Below are 24,553 nucleotides of genomic sequence, written 5' to 3'. Positions count from 1 at the left end.
AACAATGGCAAGTTTTCCCCCCCCCCCCCGATAGATCAGAGCCAAGCTTGTTGCACTTCCAGATGCCTATGTTTTCACTGCAGAGCCTGTTCATTTCTCATGCTTTCAAATGCCCAGTCTGCTTCATTTTACTGACAGGCTAGTTGCTCCAAATTTATTCCTCAGGATGTGCTTGTCCATATCTCAGATATCACCACAATAGTTACAAGTTCAGGTACTGTCACCTCACTTCAGTGATTCCACAAACCAGTGCAGAAGTGACCAAATACAGCTGGCTGCAGCCATCTCCCCATCAGTGCCATTACTGGGCATGCAGCAAAAATGCTGACTAATCTCAGATCCCTAATTAAGCTTCTCTCTGCTCACCCACAGCTCTACAAAGTGCTTAGTAAAGGGCCATGTAGGCTGCCCTCCGTATTTGCAGCTTAATTTACAGGTTTGAGAATGAAAAAAACCCCAACTAACTAAAACAATAATCAGATTAAACCTTAATGGTTTTAGCAGGGAAGTGGACAAAAGGTAGCTGCTGTCTATCTGTGATTACAGTAGTGTTCTAAAATCCTCCTGAATCTAAGCTGTGTGCTGTCTTCTACTTCATCCTACCCCTACCACTTGAACAGAAATCTGATAATCAGCTAGATCACTTTCAGCTACCTGCTGTGCTCCTTGTGCACATCTACACATGCAAATACTCCAGGGTGGGTTTACTCTAGAGCAATTTACTCCAGAGTAAACCCAGCCCAAGCAGGTGTCCACACATGCAGGAAAGCAGGAGCAGATTCTCCTGCTTTCAGCCTGTTCCTTCCCCCACTGGTGCTGCACCAGCCCCATGCAGCAGCCAGGGGGAGCTCTAGTCCAGGGGCTGGTAGGACACATGGGCCGAGGAGACATCCATCTCCTGGAAGGGGCTGGGAGATTGCTCCCTGCCCTCAGGAGCTGCCTGCTGCTGGGGCAGGCTCTGGTGGTAGAGCCTGGGTGTGGGCAATGTTCCCCTGCCCCGGCAGCAGGGAGTTCCCCGCCCCTGGTCTGCATTTGCAGAGTGGGGCCGAGGAGCTCCCGGCTGCCAGGGCAAGAGGACATTGTACCTGCCCAGGCTCTAGTGGCAGGCAGCTCCCAGGGGCAGGGAGCAATCTCCTGCTCCCTGCTGCCCAGCTGACGGGGACCAAATTTGCTCCTGATTAGCCTCTACACTTGCCATAGTGCACAGTAATTACTCACAAGTAAATTTGCTAATTGTATTTACAGGTAGCAAAATGACTCATGATTACAGCAAATTACCACACAGTAAGCATCTGCATGTGTAGATGGCAACCCTTATTGCACAGTAATTTGCTCTAATCTCGAATAAAGCATCTCATGTAGATGCATCCCTTAGGTACACTCAGGAAACAGTTAAAAAATCAATTGGTGTGCTGTATATTTCCAAAAACCTGCAAAGGGAACACATGCACACACCCCCTATAACCAGGTAACAGTTAAAACTAGAACTCCACCTTCTAGGCAAACAAAAGCCATAGTGTCTCAGATCAAAAAACAAGTTTCCTTTCAGCCAATTATTCACTTCCAATTAAAAAGCAAACACCCAAAGACTGTAAAAGCTAGCTAAGTCAAGAGCAATAAGATTTCTCCCCCCCTTCATTAAACTATGATGCCTATGGCTCATGGGAAGCATGACTAATTTGTATGCAGCTTTTTGACCTTCAATTTAAAGAAAAACAAAAAACAAAAACAACCCTCCCCCCCAACCTAAGAACCTCAGGTGGAGTTAAAATGTAAACCCATATCAGTTGCAGCTGGCTGCACTATAAATTCCTTCAACTTCCTGTTTTTACATCCCCTTTTGACACTGTCTTGCACACTTTATGGTACACAGGGAATTACTTTTTTTACACCAACTTCTGGTTATGCAGCTTTTTATCCAGAAGGGGTTGAAAAAGTAAACCCTAGCACTCAGATACTACACACTTCTGCAAGAACTTGGATTGTCTCAGCTCTTTGGGTTTAGACAGAGAAACTCTGCTAGAACAGGCTCTGCATCAACACTGTACACTAATCCTTGCCTCCAGGAGCTCACAATTTAATGAGAGAAGTGATGGGATCTGGATGTTTCGCTAGGGCACAAGGGTCTTTACGCTGTGCCGTCTACTTTCCTGCTCATCAGTCAGAAAAGAGTTCTTACTATTTAGCAGACACAGATAAAGATTCATGTTGTTCAGGAAAAGGATGATCAGAACTTTTGGGGGTATGGATTTTGTTCACAAGCTTTCTGTGACTTTAGCTTCAGATAGCATAATTCCTCTGTTACATGACTTCTACTCCCCTCATGAAACAGGGACTATTTTCCCACCACATCTATTCAAGTTGTGAGCTCCTGGCAACAAGGACTAGTGCCTGCTATGTTTGCGCAGAGCCTGCTCTAGCAGATTCTAATTCTGGTGCCCAAATACTATGACAATAAATGTTCACCTACATTTGCAAGCCACTTTCAGAAAGTATTTGATCATCTAAAATGTGGTCATTACCTGGCTAACACAGCAAGCACACACAACAACCAATGGGGTATCAGCAATACATTCCCTACAGAAATTAAGGGTTTTTTGTTGTGTTTTTTTTTTTAAAGGAGATTTTGTAAGTGGTCACAGGACATAGGTTTTGTGTCATCTGAGAAGCCAGCCCCAGCAGAACAGTTCTCATTCCTCCTTCACCCTAACGCTAAGGCTGGAATTCACTTAGGAAGCAGAAGGGCGCTGCCAACTGCCTCACCCTTGCCACCCCCTGCAACACTGGAATTATCCCTCCTCAGCATCCAAAGAGAAGAATGGGTACAAGCTATGAAAGGGCCCTGAGCGCCTCTTCAAGCTGGCCTGCACCCCTACATTTTCTCTATTGCCAGACCTCTATGTGGGGCTGACATTAATGCGACTTCGTTCTCCCAATAGCTCAGGCCTGATCTACACTACACACAACCAGTGTGCTGAGAACAGCAGTGCTGTCCTGCACTCTGAAGACTACCTTGGTGCAGGAGCAGCACTAATACATTTAAAGCAAAGTAGCTATCTGTCCTACTCTAATGGGGCCATTGATTCAGGGAGGCTTCTACAATGCAGATGTCTCTTACTGGGTCATCCAGATTGTTGATACTTGGGGTCCCCAGAACTTCCCTTGTTCTGCTTTCTATCCAGTATGTAGAGGCTATAGACAAATATTTTCCATGTCCTAAATGTATATTTTGATTTCTGGGTTTCCCCGCTGTGCCACCTCACAGAAACTATATGGAAGTTTTATCCTGCATACTAAAACCAGCAATGTTCTTTACAGTCTTGCATTGTTGATGAGATTACCATGGGAAGAAATCCAACATGAAGTCACCTAGTGTGTTTGGCTGTACAGTCTAACAGCATCACAAAACACAGACTGTGTACCCTAATCTCCTGGATGCACAGGACAGTCAGGCTGACTGGAGAGATGATGACACATTTACACCTGTATTAAATCAATGCACAAACCTAGCTTTAAGTCACAATGCACAGAAGGAACTATTATTAAATCTCTCCACTAGGTGGCAGATGAGCAGGTAATAGCCTCCGTCTTGATCAAACTATCTTACTGCCCTGGAATAAGCTGCAGGCAGACAGCACTTGTGAATCATAACCCAGCCATATGTTAAAGCAATTAATGGTGTCTTAAAACAAGGAATAAGCCAAAAAGTTATGCCACAAAAACTGTACAACTTTGTGGCTGGTTCCTATGATGCCATCAATTGAGTGCACAGCCAGGAGTGCCCCATAGCTTGGAGCTGTGTCAGCTGATCTAGGCTCCCAGCCTCAGAGACATGCCATCCACCTTTGAGGTGAGAATCTCACAGGTGATGGGTTCCCGGCTGCAGGGATGCACCATGAGCTCCTGCAGCTGGGAGCCCACAGCCAATGGAGCTTGCAGCTGCAGGAGCACATGCGGTGGCCCTGCAGCTGGGAGCCCCCATCAGCTGCAGGCTCCCAGCCACAGGAGTCTGCAACTTGCCAGTGCCTGAGATTGTGATGGCGGGTGTGGCACGCCAGGAAGTGTGAATGTGTGGATTGCACATCAGTTCCTACCAGGCCTTTACCTGTATGTTTGGCAGGGTCCTACATAGACGGGCCAATAGTGCCCCATTTGTCTGTAGCCATCTGATGGTAGTCTTGAATTGTTTGTAAGCTCCTGGGGGCAAGGGCATTCTCTCTGGTTGTTTGTACGGTGCCTGGCATAGGGGGGCAGGTAGCTGACTGGAGCTCCTAGATACCACTGAAATTCCAACCCCTTACTACAGGTATATTCACCGTCTTCTAGACTAGCTGCACTGTAGAAATCCCTGTGTGCTACAGCCTATCTAAACATTAAGATGATAAAAGTTCTTGCCATAAGAAAAAGTCTAAGAGTAAAGAAGAGGGGATGATGGCATCAATCCAAAGAACATTTATAGGCTACCTACATGTGCGTTAATGGCTCCAAGTACTTCATTAAAAAAAAGTAAGTGATTGAAAAGTTAACACTGGCTCTCATGAGTTAACCTGTGTTTTAAACAAACACAGCCACAATAGATCTTCAGGGTAGCCAGTTTATGTCTGGTTTTATACTCTGCTACATCCTTCCCTCCCACAAGTTTGATAACTAACTACTTTGCCTTTGGTAATACTCAGTGTAACAACAGTTCCTTTTATTCTGTTTGTAGAGAAGATTTCCACTATAGTTAATGCATTTTCACAAGGGTGCGCAAGTCTACAGATAAACAGAATGTACCCTTTACTCCTGTTTAAAATCTGAGAATGAAGTTTGTGCAAAAGTAACTCCTAGTAACAAGTGTCACATTGATCTTTAAAACTAATACTTTGAAACACTATGGTATTAATTTCATGGTATACAAGGTAAGAGGTAACTTGCATCTTATTGGTAAAGGAGACCCATGCAGCTTACATTTAATGGCTACCAGGTTACAGCATGACCCAGTGTTTCCTGTTTCTGTTCTGTAATCGTTCAAGGATCAAACTAATGCATATTTTTCCAGCAGCAAGTACAATGCTGGGACAGTTTGCATGAGCCATCTGTAGCAACAGACAAAACCAAGCATGAGATAAACAAGTGGATGTACGGTTCAAAGTCCAATTATTCTCTCGTTCTGCCACCACCCCTTTAATACCAGCCAGCCTGCTTTGTTTGAACCAGGCCAACATGGCCATACAATGCTCCCCTAACTGTTGCTATAGCATACTATATGGACCCTAATTCTTACTACAGCTGCCAAGAACAGATGCAGTCCCCAGTACTAGATACAGTGCACTGCATTTTCATTAGGTTTTGATCTGTGAATATCATGTTTTTTTCCATGAGTGAGTGGCTTTTACATGAAAAATATGTCATACCAGCATCTCTGTGCACCTATGTACCAGCTGATGACCTGCTCCAATACATTCGTCCATAGATTCTGTTCTGTCCAGTCACATAACTAGTCGGGGACACAACTTACCTGCTTGAAACAGGTTGGGGCAAGGGAATGAGATTACATGTTGTCCTATTAGCTACTAATAGGCAGGCTTCATCTCAAAGCTCACCTTGAGATTGGGATTCCCTAAAAAAGGTAAGCTCTTTGCTTTCTCATTCTTACTGTTGTGCCACTTGTGCAATGAAGCTAGTTGGGAAGAATTTTTTCTGTCCCTTGTAAAAAAAAAAATTAAAAAATTATGAATGGGACTGTTTTCTGCAAAATTTGATCTTCAGCTTTTGGGGGTTTTGGCAACAATTTTTTCTATTTTGAGATTTTGCAAAAATTTCTACCTCTGTGACCAGTTTTCTATCAAAAGCACTGACAAAAAATTCACCTGAGTCCACTGCGCAAAAGCTTGATAAGTTCTCTAGTCCTTACTAGAGGCAGATAGAGTAGGAGACTAACCTAAGATCCATAGACGTATATAGTCTGTGCATCGTGACCAGCAGGTGGAACACTTCCAAGCACCTTCATGAGGTTCAACTAGCTCTTCCCTACCATCCTTGCCAAGGGGGTGAACTAATAGCTCCCAAAACCCATGAAAACTGATCAGGGAATGGGGAAACTCCTCTGTCTTTCACACCTGCCTAACAACATCGCCAGCTTTAGCAACCAGCTAAGTACACTTTTGTTCAAACTTGTGCACACGCTTCATGAAGCATGGCAGAATGATCTCTAATAAAGGAAGACCAAGAGCATGTTGGGGCAGATGAGGAAGACCAACTAAAAAGTAACACCTTCACTACTCTCACTTACAGCAGTACTGAAAGGGTTTGCATTGATGCAGTGTAAAGGGAGGCATTTACCAGGCTTGCTCAGAGGCTTTTGCACTCAATAGTCATGGAAATATTTGTGAAGCATCAGAAGCTCTTGGATGACTGTGAAGCATTCGCAGACAATTCAGGTAATTGAACCAGTAGGCAAAACCCCATGCATACAGTAAGTACAATCTCTTCTACATCAACCCAGCTCTTCTTAAATGGTGCTTTTAGAATGCCCAGTGTTAATCCATTAAATCAAGAACACTTATAAACAAGAAATCAAAGCCCTGCATGGCCAGAACTTTATTTCCAGAACGTGTGACACAAAACAAGCCCAATTTTTCAGAAGGCAAATGCTCAGCACTTTCAGAAAGTCAAGTCCTTTGCATATGTTAAATTTTAGAGGCCTCAAAAAATAAAATACTCATCAGCCACTGCTGGTCTGTCTCTCTGAACTTAGTTGTTAAGTTAGTGTGCTTCAAAGCTGAGCCCATGTCCTCCTAGGTTTTGCACAGCAGCAATTATACAGGATCACACTTCAAACTCTCTCTGATCACTGGACAAGTTTAACTGGATACATTTTATGTAAACAAGATGGTGGCAAGCAACCAACTCAGACCTATAAACTAAAAAGATATTCTTGTTTTTCCTCCCGGCTACTCGACTATTCACACACAGTTTATGAACAACCGGTGGCATTTTTATACTAAATGTAAATAAAACCAACTAGCCCCTTTCACCTGGTATATCAACTGTGATATTCCATTGCAAAGTTACTCTACAGATCAGGCAAACATTTTCAACACAACTGAAGATGAAGCCATCTCTCTGCTCCAATTCATTTTCACCTACACGTACTTGTGACACATACCAACGTACTTGTCTTGCTTCCACCTTGGTACACACCTACAAGCCTTGTAGAAAGAAAGGTGAACTTAAGCTGAAGAGCTGAAGCTGAGGCTACTAGCAATATTTTTTATGCTGAAGCAATTACCATACTATCTAAACCTTATAATGTTATCCTATAACTTACATTTTGACTCCTTGCCTATCTTCTTCCAGAATAGTCCTTCAGGAAATTTCAAGATATGCTTGCAGTTTTAGTTAAAAATTGTAGGGACCTTTGCTTAATTAAGAACGGTTGTAGTAGAATGATAATAGCAATTTTTACATGGACCCAATTCAATTGTTAAAACTTGCATGCTTACCATTGGCAGCTTGCATCCAGGAATGCTGGGGAAATCGTGATGCTCCATGTGGTAGCCAACATTAAAGGTGATCCAATTCAAAGGTCCATAATATGAATATGTTTCATACCCTTTTAAGAACATGTAGTGTTCTGCAATGAAGTGCCCAGAAATTGGATGTATGCCCATACCCAGTAATGAGCCCGCTATTAAATAAATAACAGGCTTCAATCCCCAAAGGAAATATATTATGAAATCTAGAGTAAACTGTACCAGAGCATTACATATTTCCATGTGAGTGATTGCTTTGGGGTTCACATAGAGTGGTCTCAGGCTATAAAACAATGGTTGGAGGGCAAGCCAAATTAGTTTCCGAAACGGAGTACAAAAGAACCAGCCTTCAAAGTCTGTCGGAATATCCACGTCCAATGCATCTCCACCAAGGTATCGATGATGGTCAATGTGGTATTTCTTGAACGAGGCAGAATAAGGAACTCCAATTGGCAGGTTGGCAAAGACAGCAAACCATCTATTCCATTTAGCCTGCTTGTTTCCAAAGGCAACATTGTGTGAAATATCATGGATTGCAAGGGTCAATGAGTGGTTGACGCAACCCCCAAAGGCATAAGCCCAAAAGAAAATCCATTTCCATGATAAATCCTTCACCAAGTAACAGGCTAGCAGCTGTGAGAAAACCATTCCAGAAACAATCCATTTTAAATGGGGATCTGGTCCCATTAGAGACTTGATTGCTGGATACTTTGCTGAAGAGAAAACAAGAATCTCACATAAGTAAGCAAGTAAGCATGATCATCAGCTGCATTTTCTATTCTAATACTGCACTAAAGGGTTGTTAACATGGCCCTAGTCTTACAAAAAGGTGTTGCTAAGGCACAAGTTACTCCCCGAGTATGCAAGGATCATATTAAAGGATTGGTCTTTTCCAATACAGTTACACTTGCACAACTGTGATTTGGTGCAGGTCACTATAGAGGCTACATAGTATGATTATCCTATCACACAAAGTATTTTCCAACTTTCTAATATATACAGGTTAGAAGGATAAAATACCAAGGAAAGGCACTCCTAAAGAGTATATCTAATGATTCCCCCACCCTAAGATAATGTTCTGTAATCACCAATGGTTACATCATGAACAGAGTCTAATATGCATTAACATCACAAGGGAAACTGATAGCATAACTTGGAACAAAGAATAACATTTTCCACATCATTCTACTTATTGGTTTTTCCCAAACTACCAGAAATAATCATAAATATTACCCTGATAAATCCGTAACAGCCTGATATAGCCTTGTCTGTGAAGCTTCACAGTTGCATTAAAAAAAAAAATCACAAAAACAGAACAAAACCAAAAAAAACCTGGTAAGAGAAACTAAGCCATCTGACCTACTCCCATACTGATGCAGGATCACCAATTTGTTGAAGTCCATTTTTGACAACTGTCCTCTTGCTCTTCTATTTTAAAGATCAATATAAAAGTGCATGTTACCCTTTGCCTGCCATTCATTGTATTGTCCCCTCTTACCAGTATTTGTATCCTCTTTAAAAGAAGGTCTAGCATTTGTTCCCTTGCTGTCCATTTTCTAACCCCTTTTATTTCTGTACTATATTCATCCATATGCAACTTGCATAGAAGAGACTGGATAAAGTCAGTCTGGGAACTGTGGTTGTACAGTATGTATCCAGAGGTTCTGATATGTGCATTTTTTTAAATAGAAAGGTAAATGTCATCTGACCATCAAACTACATTCACTATTCCAGCAAAATCAGATTATGAAGGTGTGTGTCTCTCCTGTTGTGGATACTGCAAACAATGAAGACAATGTGAATAGTTCCTTATGACCTTGCCAGAGGCAGAATGTGGAAGTTTCACACTGAAACATGATTGAAGCAAATAGAAGTCCATTTCCATAAAGCACAGAAAATTTAGCATTAATTGTCTGACATTCGTGACAGATGGTGGCATAGACAATACTGTGCTGGACATTGCTTAAACTTATACAGAAACCTAAACTCAGTCCTAAAGAGCTTGCAATAGTACAAGATGTAGCAAATGTTTAGTTGCATTCTGTTTCAAAACAAGTCCATACAGTTTTCTGTTGATGTGCCAGGGATTGCTATCCAACATTCAGGTGGGCATCTGAATTTCTGACACAAGGCCTGTGTGACGTCTCATCATGAAGGACAACAGCTCCTGGTCAGTGTGCACTCTGTAGGAATTAAAACCCAAGCCACCCATGTATACTTACCCCACCCCAAAAATGTATTAAAATTAAATTGTGTCACAAGAGGTGGGAGAGAGGGAGGAAGGGAGTTATCAAAATGAAAGTCCCTCAGTTATATGGTTCACATTATTCCTAGATAAAAAAATTTAGCTAAAATTATTCACTGACAAATGCAGCTTTGGGTGACCAAGATTATTTGTAAATTCTGGTCAAATTGAGTAACTATTTTTGCTGAGTTTCAGCCACTAAATAAAGACGTCTGAACCATTTTTGTTTCAACAGTTACAAAAAGTTATTTCTATTCAATGCCATAGTTTAGAAAATTGCTATTTAAAAAAGAAAAAGGGTTAAACCCAAAAGACAAAATTAAGTGTTTGGGGTCAAAGGCATGTTTGTCGAGAAAAGATGAATTTGTTTTGATTTTTCAGCTTGGCCAACAAGTGGAGAACACATTTACACAGCTCTAAATGCTTTTGAGGTTCATTATTCTAAAGCCATTCAGTGACTTAATAAAGAGCAGGTTGATGAGTATTATAACATATATCTAAGATACAGAATAATTCATTAATTGCACAATATAAGATATTGCATTAGAATCTACAGATGCCAATCATGCATGAAGACATTTTATAATCAGCCCTCAGTGATTATAAAATAGTGTAATAATACGTATGGGAAATATCAACTTCTAAATATCTTCCAAGATATATTCAGGGACACAACTAAAGTTAGTGTCTGTTACATATAGATAGAAAACTCCAAGGTAAACTTCAGCATAATGGTTAATCAATGGTTAACCTGCTGCTCCTCCGGGTGTCTGTCCCCTGCTGCACCATCCACCTGGCACCCTCACTCACCCTTAGGTTCCCAGCTGCAAGCACCTTGCTGCACTGCAGGCTGTGCTGTGCTGTGCTGTACGCACTGCCCCACAACCTCCCGAGGGCAGGGGCAGAAAAGAGAAGCCAGAGGACTGGGAGCCCAGGTCCCCAGCTGCTAATGCCAATGCAATAGGGGAAGTGGTGGCCGGCTGGGAGCCTGAAGGCTGTAATTTAACCTCTTGCGGTCTGCACCTGCTGCCAATTGGACAGCTCTGGTTTATACCATCCAAAGAAAACCCTTCAGTTTCCAGTGTCAGGTTTGCACTACTGCCAAGTAATAAAGTTGAAAATATCTAGGATTGCAAGGTTTACTACACTGACATACAGGACAACTGAGCACCTCAGTACAGAAGTTGCAGCACTATGGGGGCCTACACATTGAAAGCCCCTGGTACAAAGCAGTCAAAGAGATACTCTCCAGCCAGGGGGTAACGAAGTGCTGTTTCTTCACTTCCTGCAGCTTCTCAGTGACCCCAATCACTGTGAGCCTGCCTTCTCCCCAACCCGAGAAGCAGGAAAAGGGCTGTTGTCCTAGTCCCAGGGGCAGCAATAAGATGCCTGACACCTCCCCACCCCCCCGTAACACTAGCAGAGGGGGCGAGGGGGAAAGAACTGCTGCTGCCAGGACCACCATTGTCACTGCAGCAGCACCATCTCCCACCCCCACTGCTGTAGCAGCAACACCTGTTTGTGCTGCCCCTAATAGAGGCACCCTCTGCAGTGCCACAGCTTCAGGGACAGGTCCCTGCCATCACCATGGCAGCAGCAGGGTCCCCAGCAGAGCTGCTGCTTGCTCTTAGGCAGCAGCGGCTGACAGCTAGTGGCTAACAGGTGTAGCTTTGGTCTCTGTATGCTGTCAGGGAGCCCCACCACTCTCCCTCCCTCCATATTGGAGTGGGGAAGGAAGAACAGAGCACAGAGAGACCAAACACCTTCTGCAGAACTGCTGAGAAGTACTGCAGAAGTACTGATGCAACTGTCCGCGCTTCATAAAGACGCCACGCAAACACGGTGCTACAGAGAAGTGTCTGCTTGATACACCATCTTTGTAGCACTACAGAACATATGGGCATATATAAGCACAACTAAATATGTCCAAGGCCTAGGATCTCAAAAGCTTCTTTATGACATCTGCACATGCAAAAACATTGAACATTACACTGCTTAGACTTATGCAAAGTTAGATGGCATAGCATGAGCCTCAGTATCCATCCAGAAGGCAAATTTCATCCCTTAAACAAATTCCTCAGACAGTTCACTAGCGTGTCAGCTTTTATTTATGTATAAAGACTGACAAGCCAGAAGGAACTCTATTAAAAGGTGAGTGCAACAGACAAAGGAAACCTTTATCCATAATCAAACAGAGATACAAATCTTAAATTTACTGAAGTATTTTACAAAGGAGGAACTTAATGCTATCAACCGAAAAAGAAATGCACCCATTTGGCATCCCTGTTTTGCTACAGTATTGGTATGTAATGCGCGCCCAAATTAGCTGTTGCTTAGCCCATTAACTATTCCACCCAAAGCGGAACATTAGTTCCAAGAAAACCTTGTGAGTGCTACTTGATTGTCCATACAACCTACTTGCAGGAAAACTCACATAGCTTAATGAATATTTGAGCCCTTTGCTGCTTAGTTAACCTTCATTCATGATCCACACTTTTTTGGGTACTGATAGAACACAAGTAGCTGAAAACTGGTCAATTCAACTTCAGTTTGCTTAATTAAGGCTCTTAGTCCTTAAGGCTACTAGAAGGTTTTAAAATCAAGACTATTCTTCTACTTTTGCAGGTCAAATACTGCTGGACCTGTACTCCAGGTACCAATATGCAGACTGCCCTATGAAGCAGCCAAATAAAAGAGCAGCATCCATGGAAGCCTTAAGAACTCCCAGCAGGCAGAGCAGTGAACCTCAGTGCCACAGGGCAGCTAGAAGCAGCAGCTGACAGAAGGGATAAATGAACAAACACTAGAAACATCCCCTTAAAAAATGTTAGGACTCACCTATTATTACCAGAAGTTTTTTAATGAGATACTGAACAAAAAAAGTCTTCTGAAACCAGGAGAGCAGCTCATATTGCAGTAGTCCCCAAACCTAGTAAAGATTTATCTACTTGTGCTTCAAGCAGACCTAATTCTTTACTGAAGATGCACAAAACTTGTTCTTGGTTTTAGCAGATTAAAAATACTCCCTTAATATATTAATATAGACCAAACAGGGTTCATTAAGAATAAGTAGTTGATTGATAATATCCACAGTATTAGATCTGATTTTTTTATTCCAAATCAAATAATGAACCCCACCTATTTTACCACTGGATCCTGAAAATGGTTTTGATTGAGTCAATTGGCAGTTTAGGAAAAAACCTCTGAAAAATAGATGCTTTGGGACTAGAAACAACATTTCAAAACTATCAGCTCTACATACTAATCCATATAGAGTTGTAAAAATAAATGGACACTTGTCAGAAACATTTCTCATTTTAAGAAGTATGTGCCCTGAATGCCCATTATCACCCCTCTGTTTTGTTATAGTAACAGAACCATTTGCCCATTAGTCAGAAATAATTTGAATATACAGGGAATAAACATAGGACAAGAAGAACATAAATTAGCATGATATGCAGAGAGTATTATGTTATTCATTACAAAACTAATTAACACTATGTGAACTACAAAAAAGAAATAATTTGAAATCCTGAAACTTTGCCATATTTTAAGTAAATTATGAAACATCAGAACTCCTACACATAGGTCAGGGTGGGCAATTATTTTAGGCAGAGGGCCACTTACCAAGCTTTGGCAAGCTGTCGAGGGCTGCATGGGTAGCCCCGCCCCTTGACAGGTGCCACCCCCCTGGTCGCCACCCTGTGACTGGAAGTCCTACCCCCTAACCCCTGATCTTTGCCACCATAAGTCCCTCCCCTTGCCTCCCAGAAGTACTCCTTTCAGCAAGGAGTTTTGCCATCTCAGAACCAGAAAAATACCAAATTATATTTTAAAAATTAAACATTTACAACATTCATTAATTTGATTTCAAAAACTATTTTTGTCCTGATTTACATGCATTTGTGTAATGTACATAGAGGTGACTGCACAATAGCTTAAAATGAAATCTTACTCTTGTGTATTATGGGGGGTGGGGGCATGGAGTGGTAGGTATAGGTCTGTGGGGGGGCTGTGGGTGTGTGGGTATGTGGGGGCGGGGGATGGTGTGGGTGAGGAAGCATGTGGGTATGTGTGGATATATGGGGTGTGGGGGTCTGTGTCTATGGCAGTGCGGGGGGGGGGAGTCACCCTATGAACACACACATGCACTCTGCCCCTCCCTACACACAAACCCACCCTGGGTGCGGCCCCAGCTGGGAGCCACAAGGTGCTGGAGCAGTGCACAGGCAGGAAGGCAAGGAAATGGCTGGGGATGGGGCGGGGCTGCTCAGTCTTGCCAGCTCCCCCTGGGTCCTACTGCCCCTGACTCCCATCACCATAGTGTCATAGTGCTTAGGGTCAGAAGGGACCTAACAGACCATCAGGTCCAACCCACTGCCCTGGGCAGGAACAAGTGCTGGGGTCATATCACTCCAGCCACATATCTATCCAGCCTCCTCTTGAAGACCCCCAAGGTAGGAGAGAGCACCACCTCCCTTGGGAGCCCATTCCAGAGCCTGGCAGCCCTAACCATGAAGTAATGTCTCCTGATGTCCAGCCTGAACCTTCTCTCTAACAATTTGTGGCCATTATTCCTAGTAACCTCCAGTGGTGCCCTGGGGGAACAGAGTCTCACCCAATTTCTGCTGTCATCTTTGACAGGCAGCCAGGAGCAAATAAATATTAATTTACTAATTTTTTTAGGGGCCCCACAGGCTAGATAGAATGGCCTGGCAGGCTGGATGTGGCCCATGGGCCATGTTTTGTCCACCCCTGACATAGGTGTAAAACCAGACACAAAGAAAGAGATAAAAGATAGCTATAAAAAATAGGTAACTACTTCCTTAAAATACTAAGGAGTAAATATTACTAAAAATGGCAAGATTTTTACAGTTTTAATTATATTCCTTTGATTGAAAGAATCAAAACTAACTTAAAAAATTGGTCAAAATATGACATTTCATGGTTAGGTAAAATCACAGCAGTCAAAATGAATTTTTAGCTCAAATTAATTTTTCTGTTCCAAACTCTACCTTTTATAGTGCCAGATCTCTTAGATGAGTGGCAGACTATAATAAATAAAATTTATTTTGGGAAATAAGAAACATATATTTAAAAATTCCATCCTGCAAAGAGCTCAGCAAAAGGGGGAACTGGTTCTTCCAAACGTGAAAAGTTACTACTCAGACAGCCAACTTATAAATTTGGTGTATTGGATAACACCAATTCACTGGGTAAAGAGAGTAAATATACTGTCCATCAGTCACACTTAGCATATTACCATAGCTAAAGAAACCTTTCAAGCAAAACTATCTATAATCACCCCTCTATGAGAACAACTATGAAAACCTGACATAACATATAAGAAATGAAGCTCATACTCATCACCTTCAGCATCTATACATAACAATAGTGAATTCATTTTAATTTATTAGGAAGCTTTAATAGTTGGGAACATACTGGTATCATACATTTTGGACAATTATCCAATGAAAATATTTAAATCTTTTGAAGAAATACAATGTACTGCAGGTGAAAAATCCCATTTTTCCCATACCTGCAATTAAAACATTTTTCAACTGATTCCCAAAGAAAGGTAAACCTCAGTAGAAATCTTACAGAATGAGAAAATATTGCTTACACTTATAAAACACAGACCTATTGTTTGTGTTATATAAAGCAATTTTCAATAGCCATATAGAAGAAAAACACTGTTTATGACAAGTTGGCCTAATAATACTAGATCAGAAGTTAGTGCTAAAGAATGAGAGACCATCTGGAACAATGGTCCACATACACCCATCTGCATGATAATAAAATAATTATTTTAAAATCCTATATTTATGGCATATCACCCCACTTGAAAATGAAATGCATCTATGGTATAGCAACAGGCAAATGTTAGAGGAAGTGTGGTCAGTTGGGTGGCGAATATGTTCCAATATTAAAATGCTCTGGAAGAAGGTTGGAGACATGGAGAGGGAAATAAAAGGATGGCAACTGTCAGTTAAACCCTAAGAGCAGTGGTGCTCAACCTTTTGACTAGCAGGCCAGATGGGAAGGGACCGGTCCCTCTGCAGGCAGGATCCAGCGCCAGTGGACCCACTCCAATGATCGGGGCAGGCACAGCGGGACCACATCCAGCTGCATGGAGAGGGGTGGGGGCAGCCAGCCCCAATCCAGCTGAAGAATAGTGGTTGTCCTGGTCCCAACCTGCCTCTGAGGAGGGGAAGGGGGCATAACCCAGCCCCAATCCAGAGTGTGGTCTGACCCCACAGGAGGAAGGGGGCATGGCTCAGCCCCAACCTCGCCAGGCAGAGGGAAAGGGGCATGACCCAGACCCATGGGGGAGAAGAAGTGGGCATGGGCCAGCTGCAAGCCAGCTGTGTAGGGGGAGGGATGTGACCTGGCCCCAATCCCATCACACAGAGAGAACAGGGCATGGGCTAGCCCCAGTCTGTGTGGGAAGGGTTATGGCCTGGCTCCAGCCCACTGCATGGGGCTTGAAATTTTTGCAGCCAGGAGGGGTGGTAGTAACTGCCACTGCTCCCGCACCATCACATTTTCTAACCTGTGGGGAACCACAAGGGCCAAATTCCAGGGCTCCATGGGCCAAAGGCTGACCACCCCTGCCCTAGTGTTTCTGTTGAAACTTTGTGAGAACCATGCCGCCTGGAAGTGTCAAAGGGAATTGATCACTCATCTTCTAGTAGCTGAAAGAAGAATTACAAAACTGCAAAAACCTGGAAGAGAAGTCACATGCCTAAAAATCACTGACTGGTTTTAAAAAGTTTGTGAAGTTTTAATAATGGACAAATTGCCCTATCAAGTCAGTATTCTACAGAGCACGAGGCAAAAAGATACTTACCTGGAAATCTGGTGGAAATTTTTTGGAATTTGATAAAACTAATCTTCTCCTGCCTCTAAACCAGAAAGTAGGAGAAACTTTTTTGAATATTGAAGTGAAAGTTCTGTGACTAAAGACTTAAGTATACATTTAGAATAAATGCACAAATTAAAAGAAGAGCTGAGAAGATGATGAGATTTGGGTTATGCAGACTTCTAGGGAAAAGGTGAGGATGAATTATTGTGGAGACGAAGAAACACAGGGACATGGCATCAACAGAAACATGGAGGAACTGTTGGAGACTCGTGGGGAGAAAAGGGAACACAAAACTCCTATGGATATTGATTTGAGTTGTGGCAGCACTGTCGATAGAAGATTAATGTCCATCTTTGTGTATAATTTGGAGGATTAGTATGGTTTTGAATATTAAATCTGTTATTCTGTGTGTTGGATTCATTAATAATGAGGGTTATTTTTAATGGTACTAATAGAGTTAATCCACCACAAGTCACTTAGCAAAGGTGAGCTCAGTGACCAGTTGCAACTGGTAAGTAAAGACCATATTCTAAACTAATGCTGTAGGATTACTCTTCCACCCTCTCATACCTAAAAGGCTCCTCCAGTCCTGTCTGCTAATGTAAGTGCCTCACAATCACAATTTACGTAACATGTCAAAAGTGTACAATGCAAGCTAACTAAAAGCATTTACTTAACATGTCAAAGGTGTACAATTCAAACTAACTACCTTTCTGTTTTTCTTAGATCTCAACCGTAAGAAAAGGGACTTTCAGCTGAGGAGCAATTCTTGAACCTAGAAGAAACCGTATCTCTGTGCTCAGTAGAGAAGGAACCTAAAACCTTCAGCTCCCCCATATACTTTAATGGATGTTGCAGACAAGCATGTACAATAAAGTAGAGTTCATTGAGCACTAGACTTTTAAAAACACTTTACAAACTCAGGATAAAACCAGGGATATATTAGCCACAATAATGGCTTGTTAAACAAAAACATTAAGTCATCCTGAAATGAATCCCTGCCACAAGAAATACAAGGCACTACGCACTATTTAACCTTACTCCTCTGCTGTAGCCTGCAACTGATTTGGAATTGAGACAGACAAGCCAAATATTTCTGCCAGTTTATATGTGAAGGCTTTGGGTGTTTCAACAGCTCACCAGGTGAACAATTGGCATTGGTTGTTTTGGCTACAGAATGAGCTCACTTTATTTGCTTTTAGACCAAGAACAAACTGAGATACAAGTATCAAGTAATAACTCTATGTATGTGACAAAACCAACTCAGATATAAAAGTGTCGCTTGCTTCTAGCATCCCCACTAATTGTTACGCTTATTTTTAAAAAACAGCGTACATTTTGGCCTAGCTGATTATGAGGTTTAAGAACCTGCTGTGCCCGTGTGTCCCTGCCACCTCCCTGAAGGGGAACCTTTATGTAGTCCCAGGATTACTGTATGCAGCATCCTGCTCAGAGGTGAAGTTTGGGTGTACCAACCATGAAACAGCATGGGACCCAGAGCTGTGATACAGATTGGCAGTTGTTCGTGTTGTGGCCGCTATGGGTATGGGTGACTAGGAGAGAGGAGCAAACCAATTCCAAACCCTTGCTCAAAGCCCCCTAAAAGTACACCCCCATCCCTGGTCCTGCTGTGTTTTCTGAAGGAATACAACACAATGCACTAGACCAATGGGCAGCAACCTTTTAAGGCTTCTGGCCAGATTGACTTAGTTTGGGTCAGAAACAGGTGCTAGGAGCCAGCGGTTACTGCTGCTTGTCCCAGCAGTGGCCCAGGAAAGCACCTTATTGTCACTGCTGCTTTTTCCCTGCGATGATGGCACAGGGAGAGAGTGCCTGCCACTGGCATTTTTTCCTGCAGAAGGGGAAAGCCACTATTACTGATCCTCCTCCAGCCCCCACCGAATGCCACCAAACCCCATGTGCACAGGCTCGATCCAATGGCTGTGGGTGCAACCAGCTGGCAGGCCATAGGTTGGCATGTGGCTTTCCAGCTCCTGAGCAGCAAGAGCATAGCTGCACTCATGTAGCCAGGCCCAAGCTATTTAGCACTGCCTCCGATCTAATTAGCCCATCAACAGCACCACTCTGGCAGCCACAACAATTGGATCTGCAACCAGAACTGATGTAAACCACTTTCTTGTTCTGGAGCACCTTGAAAAGTGCCCCAGACTTTGCTCCCCAAGAGCTATTTGCTTTATCAAAAGCAGAGCTGATGCAAGAGACATTTCACCTAATGGGGCAGTTGTGGTGACTTGCTGTTCTCAGTGTTGGTTTTAATGTCAAAAGAGAATGTTTGGTTCTGAAATAGCCCAAAGGCAGTACAAGATTAGAGCAGGCATTATAGTGGGAGATGTGTTTTTATAACTTGACCAAGAGTAAAAAATGTAGGACCTAACTTAAATGTTCCCAAAAAACTGTCTATGAGGCTTCAAAACCCAAGAAACAGGAAGGAAAGGCTACAATCTTAAACTTCAGTTACTCTCAGTTTGAGCACATTAGTGTTTACATGGGAAAAATGCTTTGTAGAAATCCAAATAGCCATAATGTCAGTGATGCACAAGCAATCCCATACCAGAAAATAATGATTTCTTGCAGTTACCAAGACCTAGAATCATGGAAAAGTAGGGCTGGAAGGGATCTCAGGAGGTCATCTAGTTCAGCCCCTCAAATTAAGGCATGATCATTCTTATTTAAGCCATTTTACTAAAATGTTTGTCTAACACATGGGTATCAAATAAATTGGGATCCAGGCTGATTCTGGACAGTGGGGCTCCTTGCAGACCAGATCCAGACCCACCTCTGGCAGCAGGGTGAGCAGTATTAGGGAGCATCAGACATTAATGTAAGCATTGCTCACCCCTCTGCTGCCAAAACATATCCCCAACAGGGCTCTATGCCCTGGAATTTGACAAAGCCTAGGAATCCCTACCAGGGCTCAATACCTAGGAATTTCCCAAATCCCTAGCCCCTCCGGGAGTCCTGTGGGCCAGAAATGGTCCACAGGCAGGATGTCTGACACCCTGGTCTAATTTATTCTGACAGACTTCCTGGACAATGCTCAGGCATGACTACAAGGTTTGCCAGAAGCATTAAAAATACCTTTTTACTTGGCACAGGTAAAGTGGAGGGAAGGAGGGGGGTAACAAGAGCAGTGCCACTACAAGGAAAGGAAGCTTGTCCTATATCGTGAATTCATTACAATTTTCAAGAACAAAATTAGCTGTGTTATGCCAAAGACCTGAGTGAATTGCACAACTATCATTAGATGTTAACTCACATTTGGCCATAACATTCAAAGTTCATATTTGGCAACAATGAATCAGTCTTTATCTCGGTTGCATTGAAGCACTTTCATTCTTAAGGTATATTTTGCTCTGCAGGCCTTTTTAATCAGGATTAAGTGAATGGTTTTATAAACTGGACCTGATTCTGCAATGCAAGTGAGGTCTCCTACCTACCTTTAATCATCTGTTCATCATGTAATGCTTGCATGCAGGTTTCCAAGTGAAACAAATATTCCGTGTGTGTCTATGGAGTAATTGATTTCTGAATCATAAAGCAGAGACTGCCACTCGCACTAAGTGGTGCCAAGAGTCCTGCCCCTAGAGCAACACAAAGCAGCTTGTGTGTTCTTCAACTTACTCTGCTGTTTCCTAGAATGCCATGCATGACACCACTGGAAATTCAACTGTTCCTGCTCAGGCATGGGCTTGAGTATATTGACCCATATGAAACTTCACATAAGAGTCAGTCTCCAGTTTTCTTACCTATGCAATGCTGCATCTGTCTCATACAATGAGAAATAAGACTGAGTGTCAGAAATAAGAATGAAATGGGAACTGGAGAAGCAGCTCTGACAATTTCTAATTGTTCCTAGCACTCCAAGAAATGGTGGTAAGGAGGAAAGCAGTAAAATGGCTTCTGGAAGGTATGGGATATAGGACGTGTCTCATTATCATTTCTCAAGTACTAAGAAGCTAGCCACAAGGAGGTAAAAGAATGGGTCAGGAGAAGGATGGGGAAAGAAAATGGGACAGACCAGACAATAAAAAAATAGAATGGGTGGGACTGATTAGGGGAATTAAGGGGAGCAAATGGTGACATTTAGAAGAGGGAAATATTTTTCCTAAAAAGAAGAGGCAAGAGGCAGAGACAAAAAAAATTAGTTGGAGAACAAGATGGAACACTAAAATGAGAACAGAAGATGCGGATGAAAGCAAGAGGCAGAACCCTCACTCGCATATACCCCACTCCAGTTCCAAAAGATGCATTTTAGGATGATGAAAATTTCCAGTTCTGATTCACTTAATTGCCACAACACACTCTACAGTCCACCCAGAGTTTGACAAAACCCACACTATAGTATCAAAACCCTGACACTCACTTTCTGGACAAAAAGGTAGCTACTATAAATCCTAGAAATCAATACTATTGGTTGACTAATAGAGCCAGGGAGAACAGTTAGCATGTTTTTAAATTTATTTTCTAGTCCATCCTGCCCTCATTCATTAGCAAAAAGGAAGAGAAAGAGAGAAGGAAAAAGTGACAATCAAGGAAAACATCAGCTTCTGAAGTTTTATTAAAAAAAACCTGGGAAATTTAAAACCCCACTAACAGTCAATGACACTTCTCCACAATGGGGATTTTTCCATTTATCAAAAAAGGTTCAGATAGAAAAATTCAGCTAGCTCGACTATCAAACTCTGGTGCAAGGAGAGGGAAAAGGTATTTTTAGAAAGAAAGATTGGTGGAGGGAAACATCGCTCTATGCATTAAGTTATTAATAATGAATGATAGTGTTGTTGGAGTGAAACTTCAGAGCTCCACTCCTACCTTCACATGTAACCTCTTTTGTGACCTTGAACACACTCACCCAGACACACCCAGACACACTTTATTTTGGTGCCCACACCAAGATCGGGGTCCATTGTACGAAGCACTGCACAACTATACCAAGAGATAGACAGTAAACTCTTTGGTGTAAGGACTACCTAGTCAGGAGAGACCAATAGAAGAAGAGGTGGAGAGGAGGAGGAAGTTATTATTGCATTTGTTAATCTATTAAACTACACTAAATAGTAGTGTCAGCATAGTTACAACAGAGAGGGGGGGTCAAATCATAGTTATTTCAGCAAAATTATTCCACAACCTGTTGTGTAGATGCAACTTCTAACATATGCATTTAGTGTGGTTTAATTATGGAGATCGACGAATATTTCACTGGTATAAACTACATCTTCACTAGGGGGGGTTGCCAGTATAGCCAAGGCAACTAAATTTTTTAGCTTAGACTGGCAAAACTCAGGACTTGTCCTTACAAAGATTGTGGTAATGCCTTAAACTGAACCTAGATCTCCAGAGACCTTCTCTAGTGACTAAGTCATAGCCTCTCCTTAACCTCTATTAAGAAATATTTTTAAACTGTGTCCCCCAATTGACAGAGAAGGACAATACAGAAACATCCTTAGCCAATACGGCATTGAGGCAAGGGTGGGCAAAATGCAGCCTGGGGGCTGGATGTGGCCCACCAGGCCATTCTATCCAGCCTGCGGGGCCCCTAAAAAATTTAGAAAATTAATATTAATCTGCCCTGGGCTGCTTGTCACGTGGCCCTCAATGGCTTGCCAAAACTCAGTAAGTAGCCCTCTGCCCAAAATAATTGCCCATCCCTGCATTAAGGTCACTCCAGGAGCATTTAGACTAATTAGCAACAACATTGCTACATGCTATCACACCCACAGAGGAGTGCTTTTCAAAGGCTCCCTCCCCTCTACAGGTTACAGGTATTGCAGAGTTACCTGATTAATTGTGCAGTTACCTTGAGACCAGGTACACCTGCAAGGTAATTATCACAGGATAAAAAGCTCCAACCAGCTATAAAGTTAGACCAGTGGTCACCAACCACTGGATCTTAATCTACCGGTAAATCTCAGAGCCTCTTGGAATCAAGCTGAGGCTGGGTTGGGAGGCTAAAGTGCAGGAGTGATGTGTAGGGGGTGCACATGCATCCCCTGAGAGCACCAGTGCACCCCCTGTCAGGCCGTACTCTCTGTTTATCTGCAGGGCAGGGGGCAGGTGGGAGTGCCAGTACCCTGCTGCGGGTGCTGGCCAGGGAGTGGGGCTGCCAGCAAAAGCAGCTGTGCTGCTTTTGGAAGTGGCCACAGGAGTTCCAGAAGCAGCCCAGGTGTTTTTATGGTGAGGAGGATCGGCTGCCAGGGGACCCCCCCAGTTGCTGACTGGTGTTGTTGGGGGGCACATGCCCCCCTAACTCCAGAGGCACCAGACACCCATGGCTGAGTACCCACATGCATGCATGGGTGTGCCCCAGTCCAGCAGGTCAGTCCACGGGGGAGGGAAGTGGCAGGGGCTAAATCAAGGTGCCGCACAGGCAGGGGCAGGAGTAAGATGAGTGGGGCCCCAGCTGTGTGGGATGTATCTGCTGTGGAGGCACACCCCCAAATAATTTTTTCTCCCTCTGCCCTGATCTACCCTCTTCTTTCCCTCCCCATGGACTTACCTGCTTGGTGGGGGGGAGGTGGGGCATGGTAGATCTTGGACTGCTTTTAAATGCCAAAGGTGATCTCCTACTTAAAGGTTGGAGACCACTGAGTTAATGCACATTTTTAAGGTCTAACTGTATAGCCAGTTGCTATCCAGCTTTAATTTGCACCTGTGGCAGGGTCTTTCCTGCAGCCTGCGAGCCCTCGCAGCTGACAGGGCCCCCAGTCACAGGGATGCAATCCCCAAGTCCTGGGGGTTGCAGCTGTCATGATCCCCAAGACTCAGGGTGGGGGGTAAAACCACAGGCTTGCATGGGGCTCTTGGTCCCAGCTGCACCTCACTTGGGGACTCTGCATCCTGGCTGTGCATGGCCCTCATGGCTCGGAGCCCCTTCAGCAGTGTGGTTTCCCAGCTGTGGGAGCCTGCTCCTTGCCAACACAGGGGAGCCCAACATTGGTCTCCTCCTACAGTGACCATAAGGCAGGACCGGATCTAATGTTCAATCATGCCTCCTGCCATACACGTGTGGCATGTTAGGAGGTGCACCTGTGAATCAAGCATTAGATCCCATCGTGCCTTTACCTGCACGTGTAGAGGGGACCACAGGTGGCTCCAGTCGCACATTTCAGTAAAGGCAACCGGCCATCAGGAAAATGCAAATGAAAGGTGCACCTTGACACACAGGAAAAGCAAGCCCTTTGCTCGCTGGGGTTTGACTTCCCTCTGAAACGGAGACAGACCCGGACCCATCCATCCAACGGCCCCGTCTAGGAGGTCTTGCCACCACCATGCCCGACACCGACAGAGCCCTTTTCTGGCATGTGAAGCGACCCAGTCCGGCTGGCTTGGGCAGGTGGCACCTGTGCTCTTCCCTCGGGCAAAGGCAAGTCTATAGTCCAAGGCCGCGTCTCTCAGGGGCAGCTACAGGTCCCGCGCAGCCTCGCCCGGGGCTGATGCCTGCCAGGGCCACCAGCCTCTTCCCTGCAGCGGGGACCCCGGGGAGGGGAAGTCGGGCGCCGCGGAGGCCGCTGCGCTGCTGAGGGAGGGACTGCTCGCCAGGGCCACAAGAGCCCGGCGGCTTCCAGCCAGCGCTGCCCGGCACGGCTGAGGGAGGCAGAGCCCGGGCCCCGCGGGGACGCGCTGCCGGAGGAAACCGGGGGCCCGGACAGCGCGGAGCCCTCAGCCCTCCCACCCCCGCACTTGCACACTCACTCTCACTTGCACACTCGCGCGTGCGCACCCCCCCGCACTTGCACACTCGCGCGGCCCGCGCGTACCCAGGATGTCCCGCCGCCGCTGCGTGTGGGGCTGCTCCGTGTAGACCCACTCGAAGTCCCCCCGCGTCGCCTTGTTGCCCATGGTCCCGTCCCGGCCCGGCCCCGCGCCGCCCGCGCTGCGCTTTATGCCCTCGGCTCGGCGGGGCCG

The 24,553-nt window shown here is 44.1% G+C and overlaps 1 protein-coding gene across 1 annotated transcript in view; it reads right to left on the bottom strand.

Annotated features, from left to right (window-relative positions):
* DEGS2 (delta 4-desaturase, sphingolipid 2) overlaps positions 1-24,498 on the bottom strand; it is a 25,998-nt gene extending 1,500 nt beyond the window's left edge. Inside the window, exons 1-2 of the mRNA XM_019518571.1 lie at positions 24,406-24,498; positions 7,488-8,230 (exon numbers count right to left, since the gene is read on the bottom strand). Coding sequence (XP_019374116.1) covers positions 7,488-8,230; positions 24,406-24,487 — 825 coding nt within the window. The 5' untranslated portion in view covers positions 24,488-24,498. The remainder of the gene's footprint in view (positions 1-7,487; positions 8,231-24,405) is intronic.
* Positions 24,499-24,553: the final 55 nt, after the last annotated feature.

Source organism: Gavialis gangeticus, unplaced genomic scaffold, assembly GCF_001723915.1.
Source record: "Gavialis gangeticus isolate Ggan-Ray unplaced genomic scaffold, GavGan_comp1, whole genome shotgun sequence".
Classification (NCBI taxonomy): Eukaryota; Metazoa; Chordata; order Crocodylia; family Gavialidae; genus Gavialis; species Gavialis gangeticus.
Note: the sequence above shows the minus strand (reverse complement) of the source record. Positions and strands in the feature narration are given on the sequence as shown.